Source organism: Pseudonaja textilis, chromosome 5, assembly GCF_049901715.1.
Source record: "Pseudonaja textilis isolate UNSWEBS1 chromosome 5, rPseTex1.2, whole genome shotgun sequence".
NCBI classification, from domain to species: Eukaryota; Metazoa; Chordata; class Lepidosauria; order Squamata; family Elapidae; genus Pseudonaja; species Pseudonaja textilis.
In genome coordinates, this window is record NC_141994.1 from 74,116,936 (window position 1) to 74,139,534 (window position 22,599).

Below are 22,599 nucleotides of genomic sequence, written 5' to 3' on the forward strand. Positions count from 1 at the left end.
CTCCCTTCCACTCCGCCCGCCGAGATTTCAAATAGGATGGGAGCAGGAACACATTCAGACGAGGGGTGGGGGCCGTGGGGGGTGTTTAAAGCCGGGCTAAACGAAGAAGGGAGACGTTGCAATGCCCGGATTAATCGTAGTTTGTGGATGGACCATCATTGGTGGGGGGTTGAATAGAGATCTTAGGTCCTCTTGACTCGAAAATATTCAGTTTTGAGTTAATCCTAGGTTAACGTTCCCCCCCCCCCATCCCGGGTTAACATCGCTTCGTCACTGGAAGCTTTGAAGAGATTGGACAGCCGCCTGTCACGAATGGTATGGGGTGGGGGGCTCCTGCTTGAGAAGGGGTTGGACTAGATGACCTGCACGGTCCCTTCCAACTCTGTTATTCTACTTCTGTTATTTCTAGTCTATTCTAAATCCTATCCTATTTTCTATTCTATTCTATTTTCTATTATTTTCTGTTTTCTATTCTTATTCTGTATCCTATTCTATTCTATTTTGTTCTGTTCTATATTCTATTCTTTTCTATTCCATTTTCTGTTCTATTCTATTCTAAATTCAGATTCCTAGTTCATATTCTATTTCTTATTCTATTCTATTCTATATTCTACTATTCTATTTTACTATTCTATTTTCTATTATTTTCTGTTTTCTATTCTATTCTTTTTCTGTATCCAATCCTATTTTATTCTATGTTCTGTTCTATTCTAAATTCAGATTCCTAGTTGATATTCTATTCCTTATTCTATTCTATTACAGATAATAAGAATATAATAGAAAACAGAGAAAATAATAGAAAATAGAATAGTAAAATAGTAGAATATAGTTCTACTATTCTATTTTACTATTCTATAGTAGAGCTATATTCTACTATTCTATTTTACTATTCTATTTTCTATTATTTTCTGTTTTCTATTCTTATTCTGTATCCTTATTCTGTTCTGTATTCTATTCTTTTCTATTCTATGTTCTGTTCTATTCTGTTCTAAATTCACATTCCTAATTCACATTCTATTCTGTTCCTTATTCTATTCTATATCCTACTATTCTATTTTCTATTCTATTCATTCTAATTCTAATTCTGAACTCTACTGTTATTCTATTCTATCCACGTTGTGTGACTGAGCAGAGTGTCAGAATTCAGGGTCATCACCTGAAATTAAAATCACAACTCATTCTGGACCACTAAACAGAATGATTTCTCATACAAAGGTTAAACAGTGGAACTCACCGCCACAGGATGGGATTCAGAAAGGGTTCGATTTAACAGCCATAATTGGGACCGCCACATCCATTGTTACAGCCAGGGATTGTTAAGGAGAGCCAGGCCTGATGTTACGGCCTATTTTGCCACAGGGTGTTAAGCCAATCATTGTGATTAAGTGAATCGTGCGGTCGTTAAGCAAATCGGGCTTTCCTCATTGACGGTCCTTGTGGAAAGAGAAGGCTGCAAATGGAGATTACGGGAGCCCAGGACAACGCAATTCTAAATACACACTGGTGCCCAAGCCCAAATTTTAATCCCCGTGACCGTGGGAATGCTCCCACGGTCATAAGTGTGAGGACCAGCGGCCTGGTTGTGGTGGCCATCTTGACTTTTTTGACTCACTCTGCTCTTGGGATCTGAGTTCTCTTTGAAATAAAAGATCCTTTTGATGTTTTCAGAGGCAAATCTTTCCTTCCAAGTTTTATATATTTATATTTTTTATATAATTCTAATCAAAAGGGTTTTATTTTAATTCAGACTATTTCAATAATTTCAATATTGCAGGTAGTCCTTGATTTACAGCGGTTACGGAGCCCAAAGTTTCCATTGAGGCGGGCTCAGCGAATTGGGGACCGTTTTACGAACCTTCTTACTATCGTTAAGTGAATCACTGCAGCCGTTTAGTATACCCCGGTCGTTGAGTGAATCCAGCTTCCCCATTGAGTTGGCCAGTCCGAAGGTCGCAAAAAGGGATCCCGTGATCCCCCCTTGAGAACACGGCAACCGTCATAAATACGAGTCAGTTGCCGAGCGTCCGAATTCTGATCGCGCAAACCTGGGGATGCCTCAAGTGGTCGTAAGTCTGAAAAATGCAAAGAAGTGGTAACTTCGAAATGGTCGCTAAACGGATGGTTTTGTAAGTCAAGGACTAACCTGTTATACAGTGTGTGTGTGTGTGTATGTGTATATATGTGTATATATGTATGTATTTATGTGTGTGTGTGTGTATATATAAATATAAATATAAAATGTTCTGATTGTGGAAAATAAATAAATCAATAAAAATAGAGAATCAATCTCTAGGCAGGAGGGGTTGGACTAGAAGATCTCTAAGGTCCCTTTTTAACTCTGTTATTCCACTCTGTTCTCTCTTCTGAGGTCCCCAGCCAGAAACAACAACTTGAAAACGAATCATAAACTGGGTGTGATCGACTCGTCGAAGAGCGGAACTCAAACCCGGGACATGGGGGGGGGGCTCAACCTAAGGCCACGCCCACCCACCCTAGGCCTAAAGCTTCCTGCCTCCTTCCTCCTCGCTTCCTTTTCCAAGGAATAATTCTCCATCGGCGCCCAAAATTTTGCCTGGGTCAAAACAAACCCTCGAAACAGATGTTTACAAACGTTGCTCTGCTGGCTGCCATCTTGACTTTTTTGACCTACCTTGGCCAAGAGATAGCTGGGTTAATGATTCCCCCTTGCTCCCCCCCCCCAAGGCGTCTGACATCTGGGACCCCTGACTTCAAGAAAGGCTAGAAATTTGTCAGACATGGGGTAGGGTCTCTTGCTTTGGCGGGCGGGCAGAGGGGGTTGGACTAGATGACCTACAAGGCCCCTTCCCACTCTTGATGATCTGTAACCTGGAAAATTGGGGAGCGGGGGGAAAGACCCCCCCCGCTCTGAATCTTTTGATGCGGGAGGCAGCCCAAAGGAAGTGCTGGAGCCCCCAGCCCCAATTCAGGGGTCAGAGAAGGCGGAGGGGGGGGCCTTGCAGGGGAGTCCCCTTGGCCGGCCGATGCTCTGGAAAAACCCTGGCAAATCAATCCAGGGGTCAAGGGTCAGCCCAGGCCGGCCGCCGCCCCCCCCAGTGGGAGGAGCCCCCCTTTCCGTGCCTGGCCAGCCTCTGACGTGGCATAGCCCACGGATTTGGGGGTGGGGGAAGAGGCTGCCCCGCCTCTCTCTGGAGAGCCCCCCGCTTGCTGGGAAAGGGGGTCCCCGCCTGGGTGGTCCCCCCCTCCTCCCTCCCGCACCCGCCCACTTCTCCGAGGCACGTCAGCAGGGAGGGGCAAGGAGGAGGGGCTGGCCGCTGGGGGAGGGGGTTTCAGCAGGGAGGGGCTAGTTGTCTGGGGGGTCAGCGGGGAGGGTTTGATTGACGGGATTCGGCCCGGAGGGCTAGTTGTCTAGGGGGCTCGTTCTAGGGGGACTCGGCAAGGAGGGGCTGATTTCTGGGGGGGCTCAGTAGGGAGGGGCTGGCTGCTCAAGGGGATGGTGAGGAGGGGCTGGCCGCTGGGGGAGGGGTTCAGCTGGTGGGGGCTGGCCAATTTGGGGTCTCAGCAGGGAGGGGCTGGTTCCTCGGGCATCTCATTGCGGGGGGGGGGAGGGGAACGGGACTGTCAGGAGGGAGGGGCTGCTTGCTGGCAAGGAGGGGCCAGCTGCTGCCTTGGGGGGGTCAGCAAAGATTCTCTGTGTGGGGTGGGAATCCAGACAGACCAAACCCCCAGACAAGGATCACCCACAAAACCCATTTCTTAAGTTGCATTTCTCAGCCCAGGTGTGAATGGAAGACAAGCCGGTTTAAGTCTGGGCTGTGGATAAGAGCCCCATCGCCACCCCCTTAATGGAAAGATGGTTTCAACCCCCCCCGCCCCTTTTTGTGTGTGGGGGGGGGGTCCTGAAGGACTTTGATCCTAACCGAATCTGAACCCTTTGACCAGCCAGTTCTGCTTCATCTTTGTTTGGGATCACAAATCGGACCACAAAAAGGACACAGGCACATAAATAGACACATACAGGTGTGTTTGTGGGGTGGGGCCTACAGAGAGGTCCCCAAACTTGGCCACTTTAAGACGTGTGGACTTCAACTCCCAGAATTCCTCAGCCAGAAAACCTTTAAGACTTGTGGACTTCAATTCCGAGAATTCTTCAGCCAGCAAGTTGAAGTCCACAAGCTTCACTGGCTGGGGAATTCTGGGAGTTGAAGTCCACAAGCTTCACTGGCTGAGGAATTCTGGGAGTTGAAGTCCACAAGCTTCACTGGCTGAGGAATTCTGGGAGTTGGAGTCCACAAGCTTCACTGGCTGAGGAATTCTGGGAGTTGGAGTCCACTCATGGCCATATTCCACTACGGATACCAGCATCTTTGATTTACAATCATTGGGTTTAGCAATCGAAATTTACAATGGCACTAAAATGTGACTTGTGACTGTTTTTCACACTTACAACTGTTACAGTGTCCCAGTGTTACATAATCAAAATCCAGACATTCGGCAACTGGTTCGTATTTACGACCATCGCAAGTGTCTCCCAGGGGTCCCTTTTGTGACAAGCCAAATCAAGGGAGAAGCCACATTCACTTAACGACCATGTTTCTAACTTAACTGCTGTGAGGATTTGCTTAACAACAGTGGCAAGAAAGGTCGTAAAATGAGACAACATTCATTTAACAAATGTCCCGTTTAGCAACATCAATGTTAGGCTCAACTTTGGTCGTATGTCGAGAACGACCAACATATATGCCCTCAAAGTTGCGGGTGAAGTCTTAGGGACCACATAGATGGTCTCTAGAACCATCAGTCCCCAATCAGATCCTGGGCTTCCACCCCATCCTAGCTGAGTCCAGCTCCCTGGGCTTCTCCCTCATCTCTTCCTTTCCATCTGTCCCAACCTCAGGACCTTCTCCAGAAGTTGGGTTCTTCACACATGGTGTCCAAAACGGGATGAACTGAGCATGGTATCTCTTGTGACTTGAGTGAGAAATCTACCCAGATTTCTTCAATGATCCGCTTTGGTCCATTGCTTTGGTTGCCCGCGGTGTTCCGAGATGTCTTCTCCAACACCCAAGTTGTGATGACCCAAAGGGGCGTGGCACAAAGGCAACCCAGCCAGATAATCAGGAGGAGTCCCTTTATTCGCTCCAACTTTGCCCCCAATATCCTGGTTACCTTCTGGGCTGGAGAAAAACTCTCCCAGGAACAGCCTTGGGCTGCAGGGAATCAAGTCCAAAACATGGTCAACAAAAACTGTAAATTATAAGTCCAATCAAGGCAAGATGAGGTCATTAGTCCGGCAGGGCAGGAGAAGGAATTCCAGACATGAAGGCACAGCAGTAAATCAACACGGTTGGAAACATGCCAGGAACACAGATAAACAAAGTCAACACATCATGTTTGTTCCCAGAAGCTGCCGCACTCAGCATGCATCTCCTTTAAACTCATTCCCAACTGTGGCTAATGAAGGGAATCAGGGCCCTTTCCTCCCCCGTAAGCCAGTCAACCCACGTTGCTCCCTTCACCTTTCCTCCCTGCGTGCAGGGAGGATGAAGAGTGGGTGGGCCTGGATCTTCCTCTGAAGTCCCTCTCCCTTGTTCTACCTCTCCCCTGCTCTGCCCAGATGGACTTTGCCCTTCCCCAGTTCGCTCCACAGACAACGGAGCCGCGCTCCCGCTCCGTGTCGGCTGTTCATCTTCCTCCTCGGATTCAGACTCCCACAGGGGCTGGACCCAAGTTCAAAACCTCGTCAACAATGGGTCTTCCTACCCTGCTCCTTCGAAGTCCACCTTATGGGGGGATCCTTTTCCTAAATTCAGGAGAAAGGGAGAAGGTGGTGTCCAACTACGAAGTTCCCAGAAGTTCAGCTTGGAAGGAGATGTTTCCGGAAGAGAGGCGAGCAGGAAGTTCTTGGACATCTTCTACTCTTCTGGGTTTGGGTCCTGTGCTACCAATAATCGGTCCGATGGCCCTGGTTGTAACTCAAGAACTTGATCTGGTCTTTGACTTGACTGATCAATACCTGGGACAACAGGATGCCAATCAACTGGGCGGGGGAGAAGAGGAAGAGGAACACAAAAGGACACAGAACACGAGAAAGGTTGAACCTGTCTCATCAGCGGCGGGCAGGATTCACTTAACGAAGGCCTCACTTTGAAACAAGAGATTTGGTCATGAGTCAAGGAGCGCCTATTACCCCCCCGGAGGTTCGTTTTAAGTTTGAACGGTCACTATGGGGAGAGTCATAACATCGAAGATTTGCTGTCATTTTTGGACTGGGCTGCACCCCTTATCACCGTCCCTCCACAAGGAGATCCTGTGTTGTGTATTGCACGTTGCACACTAGCAAAGGTGACAACGAGTCCTTACTCTTTGTGTGTACACTGAGAGCTTTAGCACTGGAGACAAAATCCTTGCGTGTCCCATCACACTTGGCCAATAAAGAATTGAGTTCTGTTCCGTTCCATTCCGTTCCGTTCGATTCCAATTCCTAGTCGTATTATTTACTAGTTTTACTTTACTAGTTCGATACTTGTGCTTAGTATTATTTACTAGTTTTACCTTTGCTAGTTCGATACTTGTGCTTAGTATTATTTACTAGTTTTACCTTTACTAGTTCGATACTTGTGCTTAGTATTATTTACTAGTTTTACCTTTACTAGTTCGATACTTGTGCTTAGTATTATTTACTAGTTTTACCTTTACTAGTTCGATACTTGTGCTTAGTATATTTACTAGTTTTACCTTTACTAGTTCGATACTTGTGCTTAGTATATTTACTAGTTTTACCTTTACTAGTTCGATACTTGTGCTTAGTATTATTTACTAGTTTTACCTTTACTAGTTCGATACTTGTGCTTAGTATTATTTACTAGTTTTACCTTTACTAGTTCGATACTTGTGCTTAGTATTATTTACTAGTTTTACCTTTGCTAGTTCGATACTTGTGCTTAGTATTATTTACTAGTTTTACCTTTACTAGTTCGATACTTGTGCTTAGTATATTTACTAGTTTTACCTTTACTAGTTCGATACTTGTGCTTAGTATTATTTACTAGTTTTACCTTTACTAGTTCGATACTTGTGCTTAGTATATTTACTAGTTTTACTTTACTAGTTTACTGCTTAGTTCTAGTTTTACCTTTACAGTTCAATACTTGTGCTTAGTATTATTTACTAGTTTTACCTTTACTAGTTCGATACTTGTGCTTAGTATTATTTACTAGTTTTACCTTTACTAGTTCGATACTTGTGCTTAGTATTATTTACTAGTTTTATCTTTGCTAGTTCGATACTTGTGCTTAGTATATTTACTAGTTTTACTTTGCTAGTTCAATATTGTGCTTAGTATTATTTACTAGTTTTACTTTACTAGTTCGATACTTGTGCTTAGTATATTTACTAGTTTTACCTTTTTATTTGTGCTTAGTATTTTAGTTTTACTTTACTTTGTCTTAGTATATTTACTAGTTTTACCTTTACTAGTTCGATACTTGTGCTTAGTATATTTACTAGTTTTACCTTTACTAGATACTTGTGCTTAGTATTCTTTACTAGTTTTACCTTTCTAGTTCGATACTTGTGCTTAGTATTATTTACTAGTTTTACCTTTACTAGTTCGATACTTGTGCTTAGTATTTACTAGTTTTACCTTTGCTAGTTCGATACTTGTGCTTAGTATTATTTACTAGTTTTACCTTTGCTAGTTCGATACTTGTGCTTTGCTGCAAAACTATGTGGTAAGGCTTAGTTTTGGGGGAGGAAAATAAGTGGGGGGGAAATTCTGCCTCTGCCTACCAGCATCCATCGGTATTCATCTGGCTAGCGTCCTGTCAGTGTGCGAGAGAGTGGAGGGCTGTTTGGAAACTGAAACAGTGTTTGCTATATGAGCAAGAAGGAGACAGCAAGGAGCCAGGGCGCGGCTTAGCTCAACTGTTCTGTACTAAAGCTGCTTGGGGCTGTGAAACTGAAACTCCTCTGCTTGTGTTTTGCATTTGGAAGAGATTTCTTTTCAGGTATGGGCGGGCGGGGGAGTTGAACTCCTTAGCATTAGAGCGTGTTAATAATAATAATATAAGAAATACTCTAAATGCTCTGATGGTCATTTCGAAAAATCCTTTCTTAACGCACCTAGAAGAGGAACCTATGGGCCATATTTCAACTTTGTAGGCTTTGCGGTTTTGGAGATTTTGATATGATGCGTGAGGGGTATTTCACTCTTTTATATAGATTGATTCTATTCCGTATTCTATTATTCCTTATTCTTATTCTATTCCTTATTCTATTTCTATTCCTTATTCTATTCTTATTCCTTATCCTTACCCTTATTCCTATTCCCTATTCCTATCCTATCCCTTATTCTATCCGTTATCCTATCATTCCTTATTCTTATTCCTTATTTTTATTCTATTCCTTATTCCTCCTTATTCCCAATTCTTCGTTCCTTATTCTTTATTCTACTCCATATTCCTATCCTATCCCTTATTCTATTCGTTATCCTATCATTCCTTATTCTTATTCCTTATTTTTATTCTATTCCTTATTCCTCCTTATTCCCAATTCTTCGTTCCTTATTCTTTATTCTACTCCATATTCCTATCCTATCCCTTATTCTATTAGTTATCCTATCATTCCTTATTCTTATTCCTTATTTTTATTCTATTCCTTATTCCTCCTTATTCCCAATTCTTCGTTCCTTATTCTTTATTCTACTCCATATTCCTATCCTATCCCTTATTCTATTCGTTATCCTATCATTCCTTATTCTTATTCCTTATTTTTATTCTATTCCTTATTCCTCCTTATTCCTTATTCCCAATTCTTCGTTCCTTATTCTTTATTCTACTCCATATTCCTATCCTATCCCTTATTCTATTCATTATCCTATCATTCCTTATTCTTATTCCTTATTTTTATTCTACTCCTTATTCCTTATTCCCAATTCTTCGTTCCTTATTCTTTATTCTACTCCATATTCTTATTTCTACTCCTTATTCCTAATTGTTCTTATTCTAATTCCTTATTCTTCAGCTTACCTGGGGGAGAGTCAGGCCCAGGGCCACTGCACCGATGAGCAGGAGGTTGCTGTGCATCCAGTCCACCAGCCTATCGATGCAGCCGCTGGTGTGAATGATTTCTCCGGCTATGGGGTAGCTGAGCATCTGAACCCCTTGGCCGCACATGGTGTTGATGACCAACTGGGCAGGAAAACACCCAAAGAGAGTCACACGCAAAGAAGGATTCCCCAAGGAAAGCTATAACCCCAAGCCAGCATCTGTTGACTTATTCACCTGGACTGATCGCCAGTGGTGGGATGCTGCTGGTTCGGACTGGTTCTAATGAACCGGTTACTCCCAATGATCAGCTGAGTTTCCACGTTTATCTGCTCAGCTGAATTGCGCGCGTACAGTGGATTCAGCTGTTTTACTTACCAGGGCTGCCTTAGAAGGTAAGCCGCAGTGCTTGAAATTGGTGTATTTTGAACGCGGCGCACGGATGCACAAAGAACCGAACATAAAATATTTCTCTGGTCTTTTTAGAGTTGTCAACAGAAAGGGAGGGGGGAGCAGCGTGGCAGTTTGCCAACCGAAAGTGAGGAGGTTGGGGAGGAGCATGGGCCAGTCCTGGAATCTGAGGAGGGCTCTGCGTCGGAGGCAGAGATGGGGCCAGGGCCGTCCGACAATGATCAGCTGCCTTCGGAGTCAGAGATCAATGGGGAAGAAGAACAGCTGGAGCCTGTTCCCAGTGTGCGCATGCACAGAGCTGCCAGACGAAGGGAACAACTAAGCAACAAGGGGTTGACTCGGGAGTAAGGGCACAGGTGGACGGTGAATGTCCCCTCCCATAGAGTATAAAAGAGGAGCAAAAGGGGAATGGGGTTTGTAGGAGACAATTAGTTCGTTTAATTAGTATGAAGATCTGTTCCTGACTTGTCAAATCATTGCTGCTACAGCGTGGCGTTTGGAAGAGATCGCCCTGGCAACTCTCCCAGACCGATAAAGGTCTGTCGTTGTGCAATCTCTTGAAAGACTTATTGGCCGGGACTTTGCTGGAGAGGAATTCCCATTTCAGCTAAATAAAAGGGGTTTGATTGGGACGAGGAGTCGGCTTCGTGCTTTTGGGGAAAACCGGGTCAGAACATTTCCGTTTTGCCTCACCTGGTCTTCCGGTTGCCGGCAACAGGAATAAGGCACCGAGCAAAACTCCCGGCTGGGATTTTGGGGTGTGCAATTGAAGTACATGTTTTGGGACCAGTCTCTGTAGGAGACCCCTCCGCAGCAGCCGAACTAGATGGAAAGGAAGGAGAAGTAGCTGATAAACCACTTTTTTTTTGGTGCCTTCAATAACTTTCAACAGTTGTATATAAATGCTTGCAAGACATTTAAAAGAGCGCAGGGAAGAGCAACAATGAGGATTTTAAGGCTCAAACATATAAAGAACGGTTGCTGGAATTGGGAACATCTAGTTTAATGAAAAGGAGAACTAGGGGAGACATGACAGCAGCCTTCCGATATCTGAGGGGCTGCCCCAAAGAAGAGGCAGTCAAGCTATTCTCCAAAGCCCCCGAAGGCAGGAGAAGAATCAATGGCTGGAAACTAATCAAGGCTAGAAGCAACCTGGAATTAAGGAGAAACTTCCTGACCTTGGGAATAATAATTATCTGTGGAAGTTTTTTTAAGAAGAAATGAAGAGTTGTGGGTTCACCAACATCGGAGGTAGTAAAAAAATTCCGAATCCCACCACTGCTTCCCATCAAAGGGGGTCCTTATTTTTCTACTTGCATTTTTTTTTTTTAACATGCTTTCGGATTGCTAGGTTGGCAGAAGCTGGGACCAGGAAAGGGAGCTCCCTCCGCGACGCGGCGCTGGGGATTCGAACTGCCGACCCTTTCTGATCAACAAGCTCAGCGTCTTTGCCTCTGAGCCACCGCCTCCCTTAATCCATAATCCTGATTATTTTTTTTTAAAAAAGAGAACCACCCTAGTTCCCAGAACCTCCTTCAAAAAATACAGGTTCTCACATGGCCTCTAACTCCTGGATGATCCACCCGCCAGCTTCCGTTTGAAAGTCAGGATGGATGAATTTTGGGTCCTGGTCATCCTCTGTCGTTGGGCAACCCAACAGAGGTTGGGTTCCGAAGACCAAAGAAAGACCAGGCGGTCCCAACCAAACCCTACCTCCTTCTGAGCAAAATCAATGAGGTTCTGGAGGTCCAGGTCATCTCGGTAATGCACAATGGCGCTCTTGACCATGGCGTTCACCTTCTCTCGCACCTGGAACCAAAAAAATAGCGCTAGCGTGTATGTGTAGCTTCCCAGTGGCTTCCCAGCCCTCTCTAAGCGGTTTACAGAGTCAGCCTCTTGCCCCGCAACCATCTGGGTCCACATTTTACCCACCTGAGAAGGATGGAAGGCTGAGTCAACCTTCGGCCGGTCAGGATCGAACTGTTGGCAGTCGGCAGTGAGATAGTCTGCAATGTGGCATTCTAACCACTGTGCTACCATGGTCCATCCTTCCTTCCTTTCATCTTCCCATCCAGTCTCTCTACTCTCTCTCACCCTCCTTCCTTCCTTCCTTCCTTCCTTCCTTCCTTCCTTCCATCCATCCATCCATCCATCCATCCATCCCTCCTTCACCTGTCCTTCCGCTTCCTTCCTTCCTTCCTTTCACCCATCCACCCTTCTTTCCTTCCTTCCATCTATTCATCCTCTCTCTCTACTTTCTCTCTCCCGCCCTTCTCTGCTTCCTCCCTCCTTCCCCACTCCCTGTTATTGCCTTCCATCCGTCCTTCCTTTCTATCCTTCCTTCCCCCTCACCTATGTTCCTTCTCTCCTTCTATCCATTCCTTCCTTCCTCCCTCCCTCAGGAATAAGCTCAGAGAGCCCAAAGGGCCCCACACTCCTTCTCCTTCCATCCTTCCTTCCTTCCTTCCTTCCCTCCCTCCTCCTCCCCCCTTCATGCCTTCTTTTCCCCTTTCTCCCCCTCCTCTCCACAACCCTCCCTCCCTTCTAGCACTGATGATGTTACCTAGCTGGGTCGTGAAACATCCAAGCTCAGAGAGCACCAAGGACCCCACAGTCCTTCCTTCCTTCCTTCCTTCCTCCCTCCCTCCCTCCTCCACCTCTTCTCCACAACCCCCATTCCCTCCTAGCACTGATGCTGTTCCCTAGTTGGGTCATGAAATGTCTGCAAGGAAGCCACCCAGCTCAGGGGACACCAGGGACCCCACAGTCAGTCCTTCCTTCCTTCCTTCCTTCCTTCCTTCCTTCCTTCCTTCCTTCCTTCCTTCCACCCTCCCTCCCCTCCCCTTTCCTTTATTCCTTCTCCTTTCTCTTCCTCCTCCTCCTAACCCCCCATTCCCTCCTAGCACTGATGCTGTTCCCTAGTTGGGTCATGAAATGTCTGCAAGGAAGCCACCCAGCTCAGGGGACACCAGGGACCCACAGTCAGTCCTTCCTTCCTTCCTTCCTTCCTTCCTTCCACCCTCCCTCCCCTCCTCTTTCCTTTATTCCTTCTCCTTTCTCTTCCTCCTCCTCCTAACCCCCCCCCCATTTCCTCCTAGCACTGATGCGGTTCCCTAGTTGGGTCATGAAACGTCTGCAAGGAAACCGCCCAGCTCAGAGAGAGCACCTGGGGCCCCTCCCCCCATTGCCCCGCCCCCTGGGCAGGCCAGAGTCTTTTTGCACCCACCTTGTCAGAGAAGGCGAATCCCAGAATGCCCGCAGCCAGTTGCAACAGGAAGAGGAAGGCCAAACAGGAGGAGAACTGCAGGGGTAAAAGGTTCCTTTTTTAAAATCCCATTTCCACACCCAACCATCTCGGCCAGGGTCTCTGGGCAGCGAAATACACAGGTGGTCCTCAGCTTATGACAGCTGAAATCACAATGTCCATTCATGCGTTGTAAATCGAGTCATCGCGTCACCAGAACCCGATTTCCCCCAGCGTTTTCCATGGTCGTAAAGCGAACCGTCATTGTTGTTAAACAAGTCCAGATTCCCCAAGCGACTTTTCTATCGGAAATGCCCGGCAAGGTTGACATGCACAGAGCCCCAGAATGTTGAAACGGTCATAAGTACATGCCAGTGGCCAATCAACTTCTGAGCATGTGGCCGTGTGGAATGCTGTGACCGTCATAAGGGTGAGGATCAGTTGTATACAACTTTTGGGTGCATAGGCTGACTCTGTAAACTGCTTAGAGAAGGCTGGAAAACACAGTGAAGGGCTTTTGCTAAGTGGGAAGGAAGGAAGGAAGAAAAGAGGGAAATAAGGAAGGAGGGAGGGAGGAAGGAGAGGGAAAGGAAAGAGGGAAAGAAGGAAGGAAAAAAAAGGAAGGAAGGGGAAGGAAGGAAAAGAGGGAAGGAAGGAAAGGAAGGAAAGAGGGAAAGAAGAAAGGAGGAAGGGAAGGAAAGGAAGGAAGAATGGAAGGAAGGTTAGGAAGGAAGGAAAAGAGGAAAGAAGGAAGGAAGGAAGGAAAAAGGGAAGGAAGGAGGGAAGGAGGAAAGAAGGAAGGAAGAAAAGGGGGGAAAGGAAGGAGGGAAGGAGGGAAAGAAGGAAGGAAAAGAGAAAAAAGCAAGGGAAAGAAGGAAGAAAGGAAGGAAAGAAAGAAGGAAAAGAGGGAAAGAAGGAAGGAAGGAAAAAAGGGAAGGGAGGAGGGAAGGGAGGAAAGAAGGAAGGAAGAAAAAGAGGGGGAAAGGGAAGGAAGGAAGGAAGGAAGGAGGAAAGAAGGAAGGAAAGGAGAAAAAAAGCAAGGGAAAGAAGGAAGAAAGGAAGGAAAGAGGGAAGGAAAGACTGTGGTGGGGCAATGCTTAGAATGCAGCATTGCAGGCTGACTCTGCCCACTGCGAACAGTTCGATCCTGACCTGCTCCGGTCAAATGAGGACCCCGACTGTTGTGGGGGGGGAGGGCAAGAGGCTGACTTTGTCAACCGCTTAGAGAGGGCTGTATAAAAGCCCTGTGAAGCAGTATATAAGTCGAAGGGCTTTTGGGGTGGCTAGCCTTGACCGTACATAGAGGACCCGCTCACCGTCTGCAGTAAACAGATGTTTTCCCGCAAGGAGCCAACGCAGCCACAGAAAGTGAGGAAGAACATCAGGACGCCAACCACCACCAGCAAGATGGCTGGATCCATAGCAAGGCAGGCCACGGCGGCTTCTACGGAGGACAGAGGGAAAGAAACAGGTGTGTCCAGTTTGGCCACATTTTTGGATCCAACAAAACCATCATATTAGGTTGGTTCTCCCTTCCACTTCAACCATGGAATCAGGGGTGGGATTCTAACCGGTTCGGACCGGTTCTATAGAACTGGTTGTTATGATCCTGCGCAGTTCGGAGAACCGGCAAATTGTGCCCCTGGCTGGCACAATTCCCCTCCCCACCCAGTGTTGTGGTTCGCCGGCAGCAGGTGCGGATGGCTGAGGTCTCGGAGAGCGAGGACTCAGATGAGGGGGTCTGCGTGTGATGCAGGGATGGGGCCAAGACCACCAGGAAGTGGGGTGCTGCCTTCGGAGGTTGTGGAGGCTGGCAGCAGTGAGGAAGAGCACCCCGAGGAGCCTGTGCCAAGTGCGTGTGTGCGCAGGGCTGCTCGAAGGGAAGAGCGGCTGCAGCAGCACGAGCGATTCAAGAGTCAGGTTGGAAGATAATGGCCCCTCCCTGAGAAGATATAAAAGCCAGCTGAGAAGCTGCAGTTCTTTGCAGAAAGCAAAGACGTTTGATACTCGAGCCCGGTGGAGGTTAGGAATATCCGAGTTGGTGTTTCGAGACTCTTTTGTGTTTGAAATATTTCTTGGCAACTTTATCTAGTGTTCTTGGCAGCCTTGCACCGCCTTGGCAAGGCTCGTTCTTATCGGAGACAATTAGTTTGAAACAGCTCTTTTCACCGGGAAGGAACGGATTTCGCAGAGAAGCATTAAAAGCTTTTGCTGTTACCTCCGTTTCATGTTGGTTTCCTTGGAACCAGGTTTGGGTCAGAACACCCAGTCAGTCCTTATCGCGCATGTGCGACATCGCACACATGCCCAACATCGCTGACTGCGTACTCCCCTGTCCAGTCACTCCTTAAGATATTTATTTTCTAATAGAATATTTCGAATTTTAGGAAATAATGAATATATAAAGAGGTATTTCTTTTTTTGGTACCATATCTATAAAATGTTTTTAGGATAGATTTGGGAGGATTATATGAATTGTTATAAAATAAACTAAATCAATTGTAGTTATCCCGCAAAGTATGAATGAACAAAATTATCTTCAAATGACTGATTGATTGTGATACGAGGGTATTCAATTTTTGATTGATAATATGAGTTATCATGCAGTGTAACTGTAATTGAGACTATGAAATGGATGCATAAAAAATTTGTAAACCAACCGACATGCTGCTTGTACATTTATGAAAGAAAGTTGGATGTTTTCATGTTTTGTTTGTTTTTGTTTGTCTTTAAAAACCAATAAAACTTGTTTTTTTTTTAAAAAAAAAGATATTTATTTTCTTTTTTCTTCTCCCGACGATCAGCTATGCCAGAATCCCCCTCACTGTCTCACTGCTTTGCCCAGGAGGCTTCCCTGAGACCCAGAAGGCCCCAAAAATGAGAGGGGGGCTATTGCCCCCCCAAAAGAGAAGCCACCCACCCACCCAGTCACATGGCCACGCCCACCTAGCCACGCCCACCAAACCAGTTGTTATAAAATTTGAATCCCACCCCTGCATGGAATCCTAGGCTGGAAGGGACCTTAGAGGTCTTCTAGTCCGACCCCGCCCCCCCCGCTTGAGCAGGAAGGACTTTTAGAACAACAGAGCGGGAAGGGACCTTGGAGATCTTCTAGTCCAGCCCTTGGCTCAAGGAGGAGACCCTAGACGGTGGGGGGAGGGGGCGTTTCCTTGATTTACGAACATAAAACAGTCGTAAGTTACTCCTCTCGGCGGAATTTTAACTTGGAACAGGCGCTAAACAAATGATTTTAAGTCAAGGACTAACCGTAGCTCCTGGGGAAATGAAGCACGCTGGGTGGGACCCCTGTTGCTAAGGCCTTACCTCCATGTCCCAAAGGTGCGTTTTTTTTCCCCCAAGAGGCAACTCGACTTTCTGGTTTTTCTTTCAAGATGTTTTGCTTCTCATCCCGGAAGCTTCTTCAGTTCTGACTGGATGGTGAGGAATGGAGGGATTGATACTCCTTGCAGACAAAGCTGGTCATTTGCATCCCTTTAGAGGGTCGTTGAGGCCACTTGGGGGTTTCTCTGTGTCCTCAGGGTCACACCTGAGTGGTGCAAATGGGTCTGGAGCCTTCTGACTGGATGGTGGGGAAGGAAGTATTGATACTCCTTGCAGGCAGCTGGTCATTTGCACCTTTTTAGAGGGTTGTTGAGGCCACTTGGGGGTTTCTCTGTGTCCTCAGAGTCACACCTGAGTGGTGCAAATGGTTGGGGAGCCTTCTTGGAATTGCACAGTCCTTTCAGCAGTTCCAAGGAGGCTCCACACCCATTTGCACCACTCAGGTGACCCTGACGACACAGAGAAACCTCCAAGTGGCCTCAACGCTCTCTAGAAGGATGCAAATGACCAGCTGTCTGCAAGGAGTATCAGTCCTTCCATTCCTCACTATCCAGTCAGAAGGCTCCACACCCTTTGCACCACTCAGGTGACCCTGAGGACAAAGGTAAACCTCCAAAGTGGCCCCAACGACTCTATAAAAGACTGCAAATGACCAGCTGTCTGCAAGGAGTTTAAATCCTTCCATTCCCACCAACCAGTCAGAAGGTTCCACACCCATCTGCACCACTCAGGTGACTCTGAGGACACAGACACATCTCCAGGCGGCCTCAACGTCTCTTTAAAAAGGATGCAAATGACCAGCTGTCTGCAAGGAGTATCAATCCTTCCTTCCCCACCATTAAGTCAGAACGGAAGAAGGTTCTTGGATGAGAAGCGAAAACCTCTTCAAAGAAAAAACAAAACAAAACCAAGACATGTCCAGTTGCCTCTTGAAACCAAAGCATCTCTGGGACTGCCCTGACTTGGGTGGCGGAGAATCTCCACAGACCTTACCTGCATGCTTGAACAGCCGCGCATAGATCCCGACAGCCACCAGCACCATGGAAATCACCTGTACAGAAAAAGACCGGAAGCATCGGAACTGGTCCTTGGTCAGGAATGGGAGTCACAAGGATCGGGTGGTCCATCCTTCCAAGTTCCTTGAACCCCCCAGATCTGGAGAACAAGCGTGGGAAGTTATAAGCCCGAAGGTTTAGCCATTAATCTTCAGGTTTTTTCCAATAATAATAATAATAAAAAACTTGTATTCTTATTTGGAGAATATTTGTAGCTCGGGGTTGAAATTAGGGATCCTTGGTGCTCTCGGAGCTGGGTGGTTTCCTTGCAGACGTTTCGTGGGCCAACTAGGTAACATCATCAGTGCTAGAAGGGGGTGTGGTTGTAGAATGGAGGAGGAGGAGAAGGAAGAGGAAGGGGACTGCGAGAAGGGAAGGGGGTTTGCAGGGAGGAGCAAGAGAGGAGGAGGAGGACTGTGGGGTCCTTGGTGCTCTCTGAGCTGGGCGGTTTTCTTGCGGATGTTTCATGATCCAACTAGGTAACATCATCAATGCTAAAAGGGAGTGAGGTTTGCGGAGGGGAGGAGAAGGAAAAGGGAGGAAAGAGGAGTTGGTTGTTTTCTTGCAGATTACCCAATTAGATAACACGATCAGTGATGGAAGAGAGTGAGGTTTCATCACCATAGCACTGATGATGATACCTAGTTGGGTCATGAAACGTCTGCAAGAAAACCACCAAGCTCAGGGAGCAGTAAGGACCCTACAATTGTTTTCTTCTTCTTCCTCCTCCTCCTCCTCCTCCTCCTCCTCAATCCCCATTCCCTTCTAGCACTGATGATGCAACCTAGTTGGGTCATGAAACGTCTGCAAGAAAACCATCCCAGGCCAGAGAGCACCAAGGACCCCACAGTTCTCCTCCTCGCCCTTCTCCTCTTCCTCGCAAACCCCACTCCCTTCTAGCATTGATGACATAACCTGGCTGGGTCATGAAATGTCTGCAAGAAAACCACCCAGCTCAGAGAGCACCAAGGACCCCTCGAGTTTTTCAACGGAGACTTTTAGAACCTCACTTCATCCTGGCCACCTCCCCGCGGGATTTCTCCCGGGTATTTTAATCCACTGGGATATTCTATTTATCCCATCCCACAATTGGATAGAAGGTCCTTTGTACGTTTTGGGAAGAGAACCCCCCCCCTTCCCAATTCGCCAATCGAAGAACGCCTCCCACTAGGGCAACATCTAGATTGGCATTTGTCAATCTCAGCAACTTCCACTCCTCAAATTCCCCAGCTGGTTCGGTAACTTCAGGGCGGGTGGACTTCCACTCCCAGAATTCCCCAGCCAGGTCAGCAATTTTAAGCCGAGTGGGGGAATTCTGGGAATTGAAGTCCACAGATGGCAAAGTTGTCCCTACCTGCTTTCCAGCACCACAACTGCATCACTTTTTGCAAGATGCCGGCAGGCACATCCTAGTTGCCATCAGCAAAACCCATCTTGGGGGGGTGGAGTGGGCAAAGACCCGGATCTGGAGCAGCCCCTCTCTTGTTCCAAATCCAGCCGCCCTACTCAGCCTCCTACTTACTACCCCGAGTTGAAGAGACCTCCGGGTTCAAATATGGTGTAGTAGGGTCTCCTGCTTGGGCAGGGGGTTGGACTAGATGACCTACAAGGTCCCTCTTCCAACTCTGATGTTATCTGTTAAAGGCAGAAGGGTGGAAACCTCGCTTTAAGACCCTTTCCCACGCCCCCCAAGCCGCTCCCCCCCACGCCCCATTTGGGGGGCCAGCAAACCACGCAGCCCCGATCCCGCTTCCAACACGGGTCAAGACCGGATGCGCGAGTGCCCAGTTTGACTCCATCCACACCCGCGGCCGCTTTAGCCGCGATCCCTTGCAAATGCACGCATTCTCACGAGCGGCGTGTATTTCCAGAGAGTGGGATTCAACGGGGATCGCGCGTGACCCCCTCCTCTTGCAAGGGGCAAAAGCCCGAGCGCTCCTCCCGGCTGGAACTCGGAGCTCCGCATTCCCACCGCGGGGCGGGCTTTTGCACGCGTTGCGTCGCCCCCTTCCCACGCCTCCTGCCCGACTCTCACCCAGAAAAGCAGGTTGAAAAAGACGAGCAGGTACTTGACCAGGGGGTTGACCTCACGCTCCGGGAGAAGGGCCATATAAATAGATAGATAGATAGATAGATAGATAGATAGATAGATAGATAGATAGATAGATAGATAGATAGATAGATAGATAGATAGATAGATAGATAGATAGATAGATAGATATAGATATAGATATAGATATAGATATAGATATATAGATATAGATAGATATAGATATAGATCTCCCTGGCTTCCAGCGGGTCCCGGGTGCTAAGCCAAGTCCAGCTTCCGCCCAGCGAAACCAGTCCAAACCAGTCCAGTCCAGTCCAGTCCAGTCACCTAAGCCCGACCCTGGCTCGCGCCGACCTTTGTAGTCCGGTAAGGTGCATCCCTCCTCCAACCCGCCCAACGGCGCGGCGATTGGTCCGGCTGGGCGTCACCTTTTCCCCCCCATTGGCCACCCGCTCTTTCATTCATCCCCCCCTCCCTTTGCAAGGGGTGGGTTTCCTTGCCACCTGCCCGGCCGATCCGCTGCTGGCGAACGGAAACGCTCCTCGGGGGAGCCGAGGAGGGCGGCGGGTTCCCACGCTGTCAAGATGATTTTAGAATAGAATGGAATAGAATAGAATAGAATAAGGAAAGAATGGCATAGGAGAGGAGAGGGGAGGGGAGAGAGTGTGGAGTGGAGAGTAGATTAGAGTAGAATGGAATGGAATGGAAAGGAATGGAATAGAATAGAGAAGAAAGAAGAGAGAGAAGAGAAGAGAAAAGAAGAGAAGAGAAAATATGGAAGGGAAGGAGGGAAAAGAAAGAGAATGGAAAAGGGAGGGGAGAAGGGAGGAAGGGAAGAAGAAGAAGAGAAGAGAAGAGAAGAGAAGAGAAGAGAAGAGAAGAGAGAGAAGAGAGAAAATATGGAAGGGAAGGGAAGGGGGAAGAGAATGGAATTGAATAAAATAGGACAGAAGAGGAGTAGAGAAGACTATAATAGAATAGAAGAAAATAGAAGAGAAGAGAGGAAGAGAATAGAATAAAATAGAAGAGGAAGAGAAGAGAAGAGAAGAGAGTATGGAGTGGAGAGTAGAGGAGAGTAGAATAGGGTAGAATAGTAGAGGAGAGGAGAAGAGAAGAGAAGAGAAGAGAATGAGAATAGAATAGAAATATAATTCTTTTATTGGCCAAGTGTGATTGTACACCCAAGGAATTTGTCTTGGTGCAAATGCTCCCAGTGTACATAAAAGAAAAGAGACATTCATCAAGAGTCAAGAATCATCAGGTACAACACTTAATGATAGTCATGGGGTTACAAATAAGCAATCAAATCATAATAGTAAACAGTCAATATGAATAGTAAGGCTACCAGTGACAACGTTACAGCCCTACAGTCACAAGTGGGAGGGGATGGGTGATGAGGAGCGATGAGAAGATTAACAGTAATAGTAATGCAGACCTAGTAAATAGTTGGACAGGGTTGAGGGAATTATTTGTTTAGCAGAGGGATGGCATTCGGGGGAAAAAACTCTCCGGATATTTTGTCTGGACCATTCTGCAAAAAAAATGCACATATATGTGGAACCTCGCCGAAACATCGCCAAGATACTCTTAATCTTACACAGGAAAAGACCTGAACACACCTAAACCTACATACCTGTACCGTGAAAATCTACAAATAGATATATAGGTTTAGGTGTCTTATACATATACATACACATACGCATAGATAAATAGATAGATAGATACTCCCCTATTATTATTCCCCGTGTGTGTGTGTGTGTGTGTGTGTGTGTGTTTATATATATATATATAGATAGATAGATAGATAGATAGATAGATAGATAGATAGATAGATATAGAATGACCACTCAGGCATCATCACAAAATCTCCAGAACCGTAAAGCCTACAAACTTGAAATTTGGCACCTATGTTCTTCTTGGCTTCCAGATGCTCACTAAGAAAGGATTTTTCAAAATGACCATCAGAGCATTTAAAGTATTTCCTATATTATTATTATTATTATTATTATTATTATTATTATTATTATTATTATTATTATTAACACGCTCTGATGCTAAAGAGTTCTACTCCCTCTCCCCAGCTGAAAAGAAATCTCTTCCAAAGGCAAAACACAAGCAGAGGAGAGGAGTTTCACTTTCAGTTTTAGTTTCACAGCACCAAGCAGCTTTTAGTACAGAACAGGTTGAGCTAAGCCTCTCCCAGGCTTCTTGATGTCTCCTTCTTGCTCACACAGCAAATACTGTTTCAGTTTCCAAACAGCCCTCAACTCTCTCTCACACCAACAGGACGCTAGTCAGATAAATACCAATGGATGCTGGTAGGCAGAGGAAGGATTTTTTTCCCCTTATTTTCCTCCCAAAAAACTAAGCCCAGCCACATAGTTTCGTAGCGAAGGACAAGGATCGAGCTGGTGTTGAATAGCTCGAACCATAAAAATGGTAATCTTTGTGACACAGTCAGTGCCACTGATCCCAGGCTCATTTGATCCTACTTCAGAGCGGTGTTAGCAGGAGTGGGATTCAAATTTTTTAACAACCGGTTCTGTGGGAGTGGCTTAGGTGGTTGACATGGCTTGGTGGTCATGTTATTGGCTGGGCGTGGCCAACTCAATATCACTCACATAGAGGCACTCATCTCCTCACCTGGCCTTTCATGACTGTGGGGATGCTGTAACAGTCGTAAGTGTGAAAAAGGGTCATAAGTCACTTTTCTCAGTGCCATTGTAACTTTGAATGGTCCCTCCACACAAGCAAAGTACCAGCAAAGGAGGGGAAAAAACTCCAGAGAAGTTCCTGAGGCAGGAAGTCTAGTCCTGCCAAGAATGTAATAAGGGTTAACAGAGAGGCAGTTTCTGTAAGCAACACCAGAATGTTTCCTTCCTGCCTTCCTTACAGGATTAGCCCAGTAAAATGGAAAAAAATAAAAGGAGATTTCCTCTAACAACTGGTTCTCCGAACTGCTTAGAATGTTAACAACCGGTTCTAGCAAATAGGTGTGAACTGGTAGAATCCCACCCCTGGGTGTTAGTACCAAGAGCTAAATTTCTAGAGAAGGTGCTGGAAGCAGTCCTGAAGTTATGACCACGGTTGAGCCCCAAATTTCTGCTGCCAAACGGGACAGCCGTTGACTGAATTTCTCCCCATTTTACAACCTCTCCCCTGCCACCATTGTTAAGTGAATCGCTGCCGTCCCTTAAGTTAGTAAACCGGTCATTAAGTGAATCCAGCTTCCCTGTTGAATTTGCTCGTCAGAAGGTTGCCAAAAGGAGGCACGTGACCCCAGGACACTGCAACCGTCGTAAGTACGAGTCGGTTGCCAAGCGTCTGAATTTGGATCCCATGGACCACGGGGAGAGGCTGCAATGGTCATCAGTGTGAAAAACGGTCATAAGTCATCTTTTTTCCGTGCCATCGTAACTTCGGTCGCTAAACAAACTGCTTTAAGACGAGGACTGTCTATAATGCGGGGAA

General features: G+C 46.6%; 1 protein-coding gene across 4 annotated transcripts; it reads right to left on the minus strand.

Annotated features, from left to right (window-relative positions):
* Positions 1 to 1,868: 1,868 nt before the first annotated feature.
* On the minus strand, positions 1,869 to 19,333 carry TSPAN33 (tetraspanin 33). 4 transcript variants are annotated; one of them, XM_087935384.1, is made up of 8 exons: positions 19,114 to 19,313; positions 17,017 to 17,074; positions 13,998 to 14,125; positions 12,664 to 12,738; positions 11,151 to 11,246; positions 10,131 to 10,259; positions 9,009 to 9,170; positions 1,869 to 2,072 (listed from the first exon to the last, which is right to left on the minus strand). In XM_087935384.1, exons 1-8 carry the CDS (start codon positions 19,186 to 19,188, stop codon positions 2,010 to 2,012), a joined length of 786 nt encoding a protein of 261 aa, XP_087791510.1. In that variant the 5' UTR covers positions 19,189 to 19,313; the 3' UTR covers positions 1,869 to 2,009. The 4 variants fall into 4 exon arrangements, with proteins under 4 accessions (XP_087791510.1, XP_087791512.1, XP_087791509.1 ...); XM_087935386.1 differs by lacking the exon at positions 1,869 to 2,072 and adding an exon at positions 5,103 to 6,019 and having other exon boundaries at positions 19,114 to 19,333; XM_087935383.1 differs by lacking the exon at positions 1,869 to 2,072 and adding an exon at positions 5,103 to 5,995.
* Between the last annotated feature and the right edge of the window lie 3,266 nt (positions 19,334 to 22,599).